This window comes from Empidonax traillii, unplaced genomic scaffold (assembly GCF_003031625.1).
Source record: "Empidonax traillii isolate 1590-97213 ecotype Southwest subspecies unplaced genomic scaffold, ASM303162v1 scaffold91:size2966241, whole genome shotgun sequence".
NCBI lineage: Eukaryota > Metazoa > Chordata > Aves > Passeriformes > Tyrannidae > Empidonax > Empidonax traillii.
Genome location: NW_020955284.1, coordinates 701,390 through 714,092, shown reverse-complemented (window position 1 = coordinate 714,092; position 12,703 = coordinate 701,390). Strand labels below are relative to the sequence as shown.

The 12,703-nt window shown below is 47.1% G+C and overlaps 1 protein-coding gene across 3 annotated transcripts in view; it reads right to left on the bottom strand.

Annotated features, from left to right (window-relative positions):
• NKAIN4 (sodium/potassium transporting ATPase interacting 4) overlaps positions 1-12,703 on the bottom strand; it is a 52,014-nt gene that overhangs the window by 21,301 nt on the left and 18,010 nt on the right. For all 3 annotated transcript variants that reach the window (XR_003570996.1, XM_027881605.1, XM_027881604.1), the window contains exons 2-3: positions 5,270-5,407; positions 4,687-4,767 (exon numbers count right to left, since the gene is read on the bottom strand). Coding sequence is in view for 2 of the 3 variants with exons in the window: in XM_027881605.1 (XP_027737406.1) it covers positions 4,687-4,767; positions 5,270-5,407 (219 nt within the window). In the remaining variant the exon portion in view is untranslated. The remainder of the gene's footprint in view (positions 1-4,686; positions 4,768-5,269; positions 5,408-12,703) is intronic.

The following is a 12,703-nucleotide window of genomic DNA, read 5'->3' as shown; positions in this document are numbered from 1 at the left end:
AAAAAAAAAAAAAAAAAAAAAAAAAAAAAGAAAAAGAAAAAATAACTGAGCACATTTGGATTCTAAAGGCACCACCATGACTCGCACTCATGAGCCATCCATCTCACAGATGTAAAATGAATACTGATTGCACACTGGGATCATGGATGTCTCTGTGTTCAGAGACACCTTTCTGAACCAGCATCTGTCTGGAGCACAGCAGGGCAGGAGGGCAGCACGAACAAGAGGGTCTCAACATGCAAAGCAGGGCTGTTCCTTTCCTTGTGTCCCTGGCTGGATGCCCTGGGAAGGTACCTGCGTGATGGGGCACAATAAAAAAGCGCTCAGGAAAACCCCTCAATTGACCTCCAGTCGCTCAGTGCTCGCTGGGAGAGTAGGAAAACAATCCCAGGATGCCTCCTGTGGTTTGCCAGCTTCGTTTGTGAGAAGATGGTTGGAGAGAAGTGAAACTATGGAATAGAGCAGCACACTGAAATCAGGAGAGAAGAACCAGCTGTAAGAAAGTCCCGGGAACGGCCACTTCCCAAAACCTTTCTGCAATGCACTTGAGATCTAAACACCCCAAAATACTCCCAGAAATGCATGTGGGTTGGAAGAGGTTAATCAGCCCCAGCAGTGAGCGAGCCCTGCCGCAGAGAGGGAGCTGTGTGTGACTGCACTCCCCCTCGTTTCTTTCCAGGGCTATCGCTGCCTCTTTAACCTTCAGCCTGGAGAGAAATATGAGCCAAGAGTGACACAAGCTCCTTCTCAGGAGCATGCTGAAGGCCAGCCAAAAAAAATCAAAGCTTGATCTGAACTGTTGTAGCACCTGGCTGCCATCCGTTTGCCATCAGAGCGAGAAGGAAAACAACAGCACTAAACCAGCAGTACCTACATTTTACAGAGCCCATTTTCCTCTCCCAGCCTCACCCCACTGTGTCCCACAGGAAACTCACACCTACCTCCAACACCCACAGAGCCAGATGCGTTTCTTTTCTAAAATAGCTTTCTGAAAGCTGTTCTGAAATTATTTGCTAAGGGACACTATCTGAGATGGTTTTATTTCTTGCTGTTAACAGCCTTCTGAACCGCCTCCCCCAAATTTCCTTAATTATCAGGCAAGGCAGCACTATAACAGCTCTGGAACAAACTGAACCTCGCATGGGAGCCCCAGAGCTTGACAGCAGAATCATCCTAAATCTTTTTAGATGGAAACATTTCTTATTAGAATAAGAAATGCGATGTTCATCTTTCAGTCCTGTGTGCCAAGTCGCTGTATCACCCTGAGAGACAAAGAAGCACTTCCAGTGTCTCTCAGGAGGCTTGTTGAGAATGTCACAGCATTTAAAGGCCAAATCCCAGGCTCCAAGGTTCTAAATTTAGAGGGAGTTGAGGGACAGTTGTAAGTACACATGCATTTATCCATCCTCCTCACGGTATCTTCCCCAGGTACAAAGTCATCCCAAGATGCTGTCCAGATTCTCTGAAATACAAATAGCTCCCATTTGACTAATAAGGGCTGCTTCCACTTCAAGAGGAGATTTAGACCACCACAGCTCTGGATTCAGATCAAAGCACTGTGTAGACTAGAGAGAATATAAAGGAAGGATAAAAAAAAAAAATAAATTAGCAATCGCCGTTCAAGATGAATAATTCCAGAGGGAAAACACAAAGGAATACATTGAAAGACACAACTCCAATTCCTCAAACCTCTCTGAACATTTCTCAAGTACATGATGAAGAGTCAGTCAGCATGGCAGCTGGACAGGCAGATGCTCATACGTCTTAACAGCAGGATTTTAATAATTAACTCAGACTGAGGGGTTTTGCAGGAGGGATGTGTTTCACGCTCGGGCAGACAGGGAGAAGCTTAAGGTATTATTTCAAGCACAGCCTAGAAACTTCAGAGCTATCTCCCAGCAATTCACCAAATCAAATGGCCAGATGGACAAAGAGAAGAGAGGGAGATGGAGCAGGAGCAGACCACAGGAGGAGGAACAGCAATCTGGAAATTCAGCTGTGAGCCTCACCAGCACTCAGAGATGCTGCATTTCCCCCACATGCTGCAAGTGTGCTCAGAGGCAAGAGCAGAGCAAGTCAGCACGGCAGTGCTGCCAAAAGCTGCTCAGAGACACATCACCACCTCGCTGCCAGTGCTGAGAAGCATCCCTCCAAATCCAGATTGCTCTGTCACTCGCCTGCTCATTGGCAAGGCACTTACAGGAAAGCTGGCACAGGCTACATGCTTAGGGAGGCCCTTATAGCATCAAGGGAAGTGCTTCCTTAGGCACTTGTGCTGATCCACTTGTGTCTGGCCACCTAATGAAGTTCTGCTGTGCCATATTTCATACTTTTATTCCTGCTACGAAAAGACTGCAAGGGAAAAAAAAAAAAAGACAAGATAGAAAGATAGAAATCAGGCCAGATTAGCTCTTCCAAGAAGTATGGAATAGATCCACAGAGCAGGAAAAAGTACTTTCCTTTTCCATAAAAAAACTCAGGATATTATAACTAGGGATTTTAATATGCAAGAAGTGCACATAACTGTTTCCTCATCTTCCCAGTTCTCTGGGCTTTTTCTAAACTTTTCAGATCAGAAACACTTGTATCCTTTCTTCCCTTTCTCACCCCACCTGAGTTATCATCTGTCTCAGTTGCACTGGGCTGTCATTACCAGCCCCCAAAGTTAACAAACTCCCTTCTTTCCATCTCCCTGCCCTTCCTGCATTCTGTCATTCTCCATGAGCTGCTGACAGAGCCTGCCCTGGCAGGCTGCCCTTGTCAGGAGCACAGCGGGGTGAGTGCAGGGCTGGCAGGAGCTGCTCCCACTCCCCCAGGCTCACTGGGAATCGCAGAGGAAACAGAACCCTGAAGATCTTCCTCAGAGCTATCAGTCCCTTAAGGCACTTGCACAGGAGCACAACTCTGTCTGAAACACTCTCCTGTGTATTCGTGCTTTGTCTAGTAGTTAATGAGCTAGTGTTTATCAGACCAGCTCCATCAGCCTCACTCCAGCAAAGCTCTTTTTCCAATATTTGCAATTTCCCTGCTTACTGCCAGGCTAATGATGAGCTTTGACTTTGACTTCTTATCAGGAGCTAAAGGGCAGCTTCCTCCCGAGGGCACACAGAGGAACCTGCTCCTTGCAGCACTGCATCCAAGCCCAGATCTGGGGTCTGATCCCAAGACTGAGATCAGTAAGATGCCAGCTGGCTTTGGATCAGGTTTCCAGAGATGCAGCAGGAGAGTCAACACCACTCCTGGGCCAGCCTGCAAAGCATCACTGTGCTACAGAAACCTCAGCCCCTGCTTCGGGTGCATCTTTTGGTCTCTTGTGGAAGTGAGGATTTGTTTTGCCACTACAAAGACCCAAATTACTTCAGTTAAGGGGGAGAAGGAGGACAGAAAGCAACATCATGAGTTTTTCTTACAAAACAGCTTTTTTTTAAAGTGAAAACAACTCATTAAGAACAGAAGCAAGGCTGTCAAGTATTTTACTGCCAAACAAGCACAAATACTCTGTTGGTTTTGCTATTTGCCACTAAATTAACTAATTTCTCAGTGCAGCCCTAGAGGGAAATCCACTGAGTCAGTAACAACTTACACTGCAGCCCAATCCTATAAAAAAAGTCTCCCAGTCACAAGTGTCATCCTGCAGGCTAAATAAAGCCTCTCTGTGTGCTGGCTTGGCTAAAACGAGCCCCAGCCCAGAGCAAGGTTACCAGGTGAAGCTCCTCGGCAGGGGAGAAAGAGGAATCTGTGTTGTTTGAATTGCACAACAGCAGCCTGACGTGGTGCAGGGCAGGTTGGGATTGGCAAACACAAGTAACCAGCTGGTTGGAGGCAAACAGTGGCTGTCAGAGAAGTTCCCAGTGCAGTTCACCAAGCCAATATTTCCTCCACAGAAGGGAGCATTTCATAATTTCATAATAATTACATAAAATTCTTTTTTTTTGTTGTTCATCGCAACCAACATCGAGATCATCTTGGGCAGAGACTTCAGACCACGAGTAATCATTGTTTTTTGGGCAAGAACTCCCTCAAAGTTTCTGGGGATAACTGAGAGGGGAAATAAAGATGAACTGAGAAATTAGGAAGCTACATTTTCTTATCTGCAAAAGATTTGTGCCGTCACTCCTGACTTGCTGTAGGCCTGATAAAAACCACAGGGCAGTTCCAGTTATGACTGCAACTTCAATGTATGACCTGGGAATTTAGGCCAGATGCAGAGCACTCTGAAATGAACCCAGATCCTACAACGACTCTCAGTCTGCTGTGCTACAGCAACACTTCTTAATTCATTGCTCACAGTCCAGGCTTAATTTAGGAGCTGCCTCCCATTTTTATTATTTCTGACTCACCCCTCATTAAGCAGACAGCAACACTCTGCTAATCTAGTCTTCAAAGAGCTTCACATATTAACTCACAGCACCCTGGCCAACAGCCATGAATAACTACCACTGTATTTAAGAAGGAAGAACTGAGGCAGGGAAGCCACATCCCTGAAATCCCCAGAAATCAGTACTGGCTCCACATTTTTCCATACAACAAGCAGTACTCCTCCACCCCCTGGCAAAGCAAACCCCTCCACAGGCAAGAGGGCAGAATTAGAACCTGCTCACAGGCAGTCCCTGCCCCTCCCCTCCCCACAAACTCCATCCCCTTCACTGAAAAAGCTGGGAACTCACCCACCCAATTCCCACTCACCTTTGAGAGCCCTCCCACTTCTAAGTAAAAGCAGATGATGAAGATGTTCCAGGTGACCCAAATTGCAGTCCAGATGGCGTACTGGAAGGGAATGAGGTTGGGGAGAGAGAAGCAATAAAAATTAGGAAGTCAGTGGAATTAGTGTACATAGATGTGCTCTAGCTGGGGGCAGTTGCATGCCCTGAGTCAGCACTGCAATAGTTTTCTCTTCCTCTGTTGGTTTCTGATATGCAGATGATCTGTTGTCTGAAAGAGTCACAGGGGCGGGAGTTTGGAGGGATGGAAACGCTTCTGACAGGCATTTGTCCAGCACCTCACTCTCCCTCTCGGCTGTGCAGTGTCTGGGTGTTACCTCAGCATCTGCAACAATGATCTGAAACCTTCCAAGGCTGGCACAAGCACAGCACACCGAGCATTGTCTTCCCAAGCACAGCCAGGCACCTCCTGCTAGAACAGTTTGCAGGGCTTGTACCTGATTTCCCGAGGGCTTTACTCAGTTCCTCACCCCGTGCCACGTCCCCACCAGAGCAGAGACTGTGAAAGGCTCTCAGTGCCCAGAGCAAGAGGGTGTCACTTCACTCACCACCACGATGTAGCGAGGCCTGTACTGGATGGTGCCAAAGAGGCCCAGGATAACGATGATGATGTGGAGGAAGTTGGCCAGGATAGGAGCCCACTGGTATCCCAGGAAGTCGAACACTTGCCTCTCTAATGCAGCAAGCTGGAAGGGAGAAGGAAAAAGGAGAGTTACGGTTTCTGGACCCACGGTGGTTATTCTCAAGGTTTTGATGTGCTCCCTGAGCAAATCTGTGCAGCAGCTGAAGGTGGGACTCCGTTCCCAAAGCAATTTGCTGCCTATGAACCCCGTCAGTAGGACACAACACTCGTCTACACATCCCCCTTCCTCTTTGTGCTCATCCCACCTCTCTGATGGCCAAACTAATGCAGATCAGAAAGCTCCAGGGGCTGTGGGGGACTTTCCTCTGGTGTGTGCACTTTGGGGAGGTGCCTCTGGCAGAGGACATAGGTGAGCAGCAGGGTGGTAACATCTTATACGTGAAATATTCACATTCACAAAAATACAAAAATAACTTTCAGGAGCTTGTTTGTCAGAGCCTTCAGCATCACTCCATCATTCCTGACACCCCTCATGTTTCTGCTTTCCAGCACACATCCATCAAAGTAAGAGAGAGGAAGAAACTCTCTCCTCCAGTTTCACCCCTAAGAAAATGCTGCCACCAGTAAAGAAATTCTGCAAACACATCAGTTTTCTAGGACAGGTTGTGTTCCTCTCCAGCACTAATGACACGGTTCAAGGCCAGAACTCTGTCCTAGAAATAAAACTCCATTACTGTTCAAGTGCTGGGGCAGATTTTCAAACCACATTTGCATAAAGATGCACTTTTACCTGTAGCCATCACCTGTGTATCAGGCAACATCTGGTCCCCCAGCTCTGAGCTGCTGTTCTGTAAATGCAGCTGAAAGAGCACAATAAACATGGAATTGTATGCTGGCCTTACATCCTCACAGCCTTTAAACACTGTATCTACAGGAGAAACAGTGAGTGGAGGGGGAAAAACTGTGCCAGAAGGTTTTTCCCCAGCGCCCAGCCTTAAACAGAGAGGTCTCTTTGCTTGTTTTCACTAACACAGTGTAACCCCCTCCATCGACCTGTCTTTGCTAGTGCCAAGGCACAGCAGGAGATTTCCCTGTCAGGATAAGATTTCAAAGCGTGTTTAATTATCATACTAGAACACTGGGATTGCATTATGACATTTCATATTTATTTTCACCTAAAGAAATCATTACAATTTACTGTCGATAGTCAATATCAATTTAACTTCTAATTAGACATTAACCATGGGTAATCCTAGTCAGCTGTGTGTAATCAGCTACGTGACACCTTTTCCTGGCTGGGAACTAAGCACCAGAGCTTGTGTGATGGCTTAAAGCATTTAAGGATGTGAGTGGTTGCAGGTGTCACTCAGGCCACCTGATGACAGAAGCCTCATCTACTAAATGGCCATTATTCCTCCTCCTTCCTGGATCAGTGGGGAAATCACACCTCTCCTGGGCTAGGAAGGTATTGCAATTCTCAACACTGCCTTAGAAGTTCAATAAAAATCTGTACTTCAAAGAACTCTCTGGCAGGCTGGTCAGGGGTGATCAATCAGGGCAGGGGTAAGCAGCTTTCCCTCTCCAACACCTCCACAAGCAAACAGGGACAGAGAACTGGGAGGGAACGGATGCAGTCGCCAAATCTCTCTCTTCTGCCAAACAGTTTTCCTCTTGAAGCCACACACACTGCCCTGCCCTGATCCATCTGAACCACCTGGAGATTCTATGGCCAAGCACGAGGCTGCAGGGCTGGGCTGGGGCAAGCGCTGCTCCCCCCACCCAGCACAGCAGCTTTGCTGTGTCTCATCAGAAACACGAGTAATAGGTTAAACACTTAATCCCTCAGGAGGGGATTAAGGCACATACCTTTACGATATTTGTCAGTTTTGCATCCTGACTGGCTGGCAACGGGCCATTTGCCTGTGACCACTTCATCCAATCACGAATTTAATTGGCTTTGTGCATTACCTGGATGTGGGAGGATGTGCCATAGGAGTCAGAGCTGTGGCTGTCACTCTGCTAAGGGGACACAATGAGGGTGTTCTGCTCTGGTAATACCCTGCTCTGCTTTGCCTGTTGCCCTCAGGCTCCGAAAATCAGTATAAAGATAGACCCTCTACTACTCCTGCTACTTCTGGAGTTTTTCTACTGCAGAATCAGGGTCTGGAGAAGCTTTTTCTTCTCAGAAATGAACATTTGCCATTTGGGCTGTATAAAAAGAAAAAAAAAAAGGCAATTTTCTGTAAAATGTGTTGGTTACAGGCAAACGCTCCTGATGAAACTCCAACACTGTATCAGTGGCAGGCAGGCAGTGAGTCTCTGCTGTAATCCAGCTGTTGGAAATGCAGCCTGAAGTTACCTTGGGTTTGTCCTTGTTCCCTCAGGAACTTAGCATAATTAAGGAAATATTGGTTAAAAACAAATTGATAAACAACCATTTCACTCATTACACTACAGGTCTGTGTGCACAGCTTACCCACTGAATGCTGCAGAGATTTGTAGGTAAACAGGGATGATGTTTGGGCTAAGCTGGCCTTGATTTGGGGTTGGGATGTGAAGAATGTCAGGGTAGCCTTCAGTGCTGGTCCCTCCAGTCCTGCTCAGAGAAGGCAGGGTCAGGGTTTGCCCTGATTTATCTTTCCCCACATACTGAGTCTCGCTGGATCCCTCTTGTTGAACAAGGAAATGCCATCTTTCTCTGTGCTGCCAAGTTTCTGCAGAGTAATATCCTTGCTGTAGTGTTCCTTACAATGATTCACACTATTCTATTGAGGAAGCCCATTACTTTCCAGAGGTATTGGTTGTAAAGAGAAATTTCACAGATTGTGGCACAGGTTTCAGCCCATTCAAAGCTGACAGGACCTTTCCATCAGGGAGGACAAATTTTTCTTCTTCTTGACTATTCCTATTAAAACCAGGATTCCCTCTGCTCCTTTTGCTTCTATAGCCCATAGAACATTTTTACCTTTCATTCTTTAAATTACATCATTTATTGCAGTACTAGAATCAGAAGAGTTGTGGCAGAATTTTCCCTCCTGAAGTAAACCCCATTTCTGCTGATCTGAGTGAAACTGGAACAGCAAATAACCATGTGAAACAACTGCTAGCCAGGCAAACAACCCAAGCCAAAGCTCTCTGTTGGGCCATCGTTCATTTGTACAGCTGGGAAAGATAAGAAAGGCAGAGAGAATGTTCTTCAGCTTGCAGGGCCCTGTCACAGCTCACACACAGGGAGCAAGGAGAGGTTTGGACATGCTCAGGGTCATGACAGTATGAAAACTTCACCAGAGAGAGAAGCTGTACCTGAGCTGGAGTGGAACATTGCCTGACGGACCCCACTGCAGGACAGGAAAATAGTCTTATAAAACAACTCAAAACAGTTTCTCCTTGGGGGTTCAAACCATCCCACCTGCATTTCAGTGGCTCTGGCAGGACAGTGTCACTGGCAGGTGTCGATGCCAGCAGGACACTCCGAGCTGGTGCAGCACGGGCTGGGGGTGCTTGTTTAAATTCTAGTCCCTCAAATCTTTTCTATCCCCTCTACTTTGTCTTCTGTTGCTCCTGTCCTGCTGATAAGCTGGAGAGTCCAACCTGTTCCCTCGTGCCCCCACGCTGCTGAGGAGGAAGGGATGCTGATGAACAGTCACTTACCTGTAATTCCTTAACTCCCTGCCCTTTATAGCCTACTATCAAAGCCATGTTATCAGCTAGATTTGCTCTTCTTAATTTATTAAGCTTTTAAAGCCTTTAATCTTATTTAGTTTGGATCTGTGTCTTTCACTGCGTTTCTGAAATCAACTGGGACACAAAAGAAAAAATACCACTTTCAAGATGTTTGCAACTTGTAGAGATGCAGGGGAGACTCTCAGAGAACCCAGAGGCAGGTACAGTCCTGCCTACACACACACATTCATAGGTATCTGCTCCTGCAAGCAAACCTGCTTTTGACCTTTCCAAGTTCAGCTTTAATAGGCGATTTTATTTTAAAAAATAAATATTAGAAATAAAGACACAAGCAAGCAATAAAGGGAACAAATGGGAAAGGCTGATCCTACTGCTGCAGCCAGGACTTAAGGGAGATACTCCTCCAACAAAAGAAAACAAAACCAAAATGTTTTACCCAGAAACCCAGGCAATTTTCCACTTGGCCTACAAAAAAACAACCTGAAAACTCTTCTTTTACTCCTTGTCTCTCACCAGTGTACGGACACAGCCTCAAAGACTGTTCCAGATCCTGCCCTGCTCTTGTTCAGGGATGTACGCAGCAGCCTCAGCCCCCTGTGTGCTTAAATACAGCTTCAACTCGGACAAAATTTGCAACTTAAACCCCTGTATTTGCTTTCTCTCCAGCCTGAATTGAGCAAGAGGCTCAGCTGCAGCCCTTGGTCCCCCTCACACCGCTGGGATGTTCCGGGCTCCTGCCTGACTCCGATGCCTTGAATCAGTGTTTGATTTCCTGCCAACCGGCTTTGCTTTTTAAGAAGATGCTCTTTCTTTGTCTGCTGTGCAAACACCCCCGGAGCAGCCAAGACTTTCACTGGGAAAGGTCACGGGTTCTTCTCTTGAGGAAAAACTTGCCCTGATTTCCTGAGGTATTTTGGCCACGCGATGGGCTGGCTTGAGTTCAGGACAAAGCCCCCGTGCTGCTATTCCTATGACACATCGTGTAAGGATGAAGGTTTAAGTCCTTCTAGCTGAAACAGCAGGAAGAAATTAAAAAGTCTCCAATTAGATAATTTGAAAAATATATCTATTTAGGCCTTGAACACAAATATCCGCATTTTTGGTTCTTCCACGTAGTTTAAGTTTGGCAATGCTAAACACCTGTCTGCTTTTTATTTTTGATGTACTGGTATTATTATGATACATTATATAATTACACATATCTTTCTATGCAATTGCTTTGCCTTTGTAAATGGTGGAACAATGCTGGTTCTAAAGAACCCTAAGCCCAAGCTGCAGTGTGCTGAAACTATCAGCAGTGAGCAGAAAATTCCCTTCCGTGCCAGTGCTTATTCAAGGTGGAGAAGATTTTGTGGCTAGAAAAATAATTAAACAGTAAGTCTGCTTTTACCACGGTGGCTGCATTTCTAAATAAATATGAACGGTTGTAATAGCTCTTTAATTAAGTTTGTCCGGAAAAGCAGATCACTGAGCCACCACTGCAACATCCCCAAACTGAAAGGCTCATTTTCTGCGAGGTGCCACGTCCTTGTCTCTCCCCAAGTCAGCCCCTCACGTGTTAAAACACCCGCTGCATTCACGAAATCTCATTTTTCTTCAGTAAGTGTTGTCAAGGAAACATTCCTTGGGGCCTTGTGATCCACAGCTCCTTTCCCAGCATCCCTCGCCCAACCACGGAGGTCAAGAGACTAATTGCACAGGAGGTCTCTGTTTGTCACTTTGTCTCCCAGGCATCTTTGGTCACTCTGGCCACTGGATACAATACACCCCATTCTCTGTTTCTTTGGTCTGTTTTCTCCCCAGAAGCTGCTGAAACCCCTTCTATTCATGCAGACATTAGAGAGGCCTCCCAACAGCAGGGCTGATGCCTTTAAATCATTTATGTTTCTGAAGCAAACTGGTCACTGTGCTGGCCTGGAGGACTGATCCCTGCCCAAGGGCCCCACGAGGCAGCAGGAAAAGTCCCTGTCGCTGGCATGACTCCACACCAGGACACTCCCTGGCTGCTCCTGAGGCATCACACTCCAGGAAACACAGCTCTCAGACTGCCTCGTGCCATAGCTGAGGATCAGGACTTCTCCCAGCCCAGCACCATCCTGTGCAGAGCCTGGGTTACTCTCTCCCCTCTGAAGGGGTTGAGCACAACTTCCCTGCTGAAGCCTGGGGCATCCTGCTTGTCAAACACCCCAGTGCTGAGCCCTCACCTCCTCGTTCCCCCTGGCCTGGCACCTCTGAGCTCTGCATTCTCCCTTCCCAGCATCATTCTGTGTGTTGGCAACGATGCTCTCAGGAGTTTTCACTGCTGTGACCTCGATCCCTGAGCTTTCTGCTGCCAAAGCCTTTCAGAAATGTTCTAGCTGCAGAGATATGTCATTATTCAGTCCCACATGCCCAACTACTGCTTAGCATTCCAGGAAAGGCACAGTCCTGCTAAACATAAGGGATGAGACTGGCACTGAGCAGTGCAGAAGCCTCTCTGTGTCTGGGCTTGAGGCTCCGGCTTCAGAAGGACTGAGGTTTTCTAAGTACATCACAAAAAGCACCAGCCCTGCTCAGCTGAAGACATGGGCCATGCACAAGCATTCAGAGTCATGGAATCACATAGCTTGGAAAAGGCCTCCAAGATCATAAGAGTCCAACTGTTCCCTCAGCACTGCCCAGCCCACCTCTAAACCACGTCCCCAAGTGCCACACCTACACATCTTTTAAATGCCCCCAGGAATGGTGACTCCACCACTGCTCTGGGCAGCCTGTGCCAATGCCAGACAACCTTTTTGGTGAAGAAACTGTTCCTCACATCCAGTCTAAACCTCCTCCCCTGGAACAACTTGAGGCACACATCCAGACAAACCTCTCAAGCCTTTTTACTCCAAGTGTTGGGTTGTGTCACAGAATTGGCAAAACAGCAGGAGCTGGCAGTACTTTTTCTATCAAGGCACCACAGTCCCTGATCCCTGCCAGATGGCAAATCCACAAGTGCCCTCTCCTGCTCCATAACCTTCTCAGTGGGGTGGTCAGCAGGACAGTGAATTAGCTGCTTGCACATAACGTTGCAGAGAGGAGAAGAGGTTGCCCAGCACTGATGTTCTGAATGGGGCTCAGAACGCAGCTCCCAGGAGAAAGACTGCTTCCTAGGAGGAATGCTTCAGTGAAATGATTGCCCTGTAGTGCCTAAACTTCTCCCAAATCAGGGTCAGTCATGTGCCTGGTGAGGCTTGTGCTCTGTACACCCCACAGAGCCTCCGGCCTGTTTGGTTTTCCTGGATCCCATCTGCCCTTGGGGCTCAGATTTCAGGGATGCAGGCAGGTGCCTGTTCCCTGTGCTCCTGCCTCCTGTGGCCCCTCAGCACTCACTGAACGCTGCTGTGATTGCTGATTGCTGAGATTTAGCAATCAGCCTAAATTAATAAGCAGGTGCCTTTGCGATCCAGGCAAAAAGGGACCCTGACAAGAATGACAAATTTGTTTTATTTGTAACCTACATCAACACTCACTCCTAAATTCCCCAAACATAATTAAATTAATCTGTTATGCCCACAATGTTCCCTCCCTGGCCCCTCTCTGCCCAGTATTTTTCTCTTCCCTCAGTTTCACGGCTCAGCTTTGGAGTTTCAGCTTTGTGACGGAGAGGAGGGGCACTGGGATGAAGGGGATGTGACTGTATTTGCAACAGACATAAAAAAATAACGAGTTTCTTCAACAAGTGGCTGATATT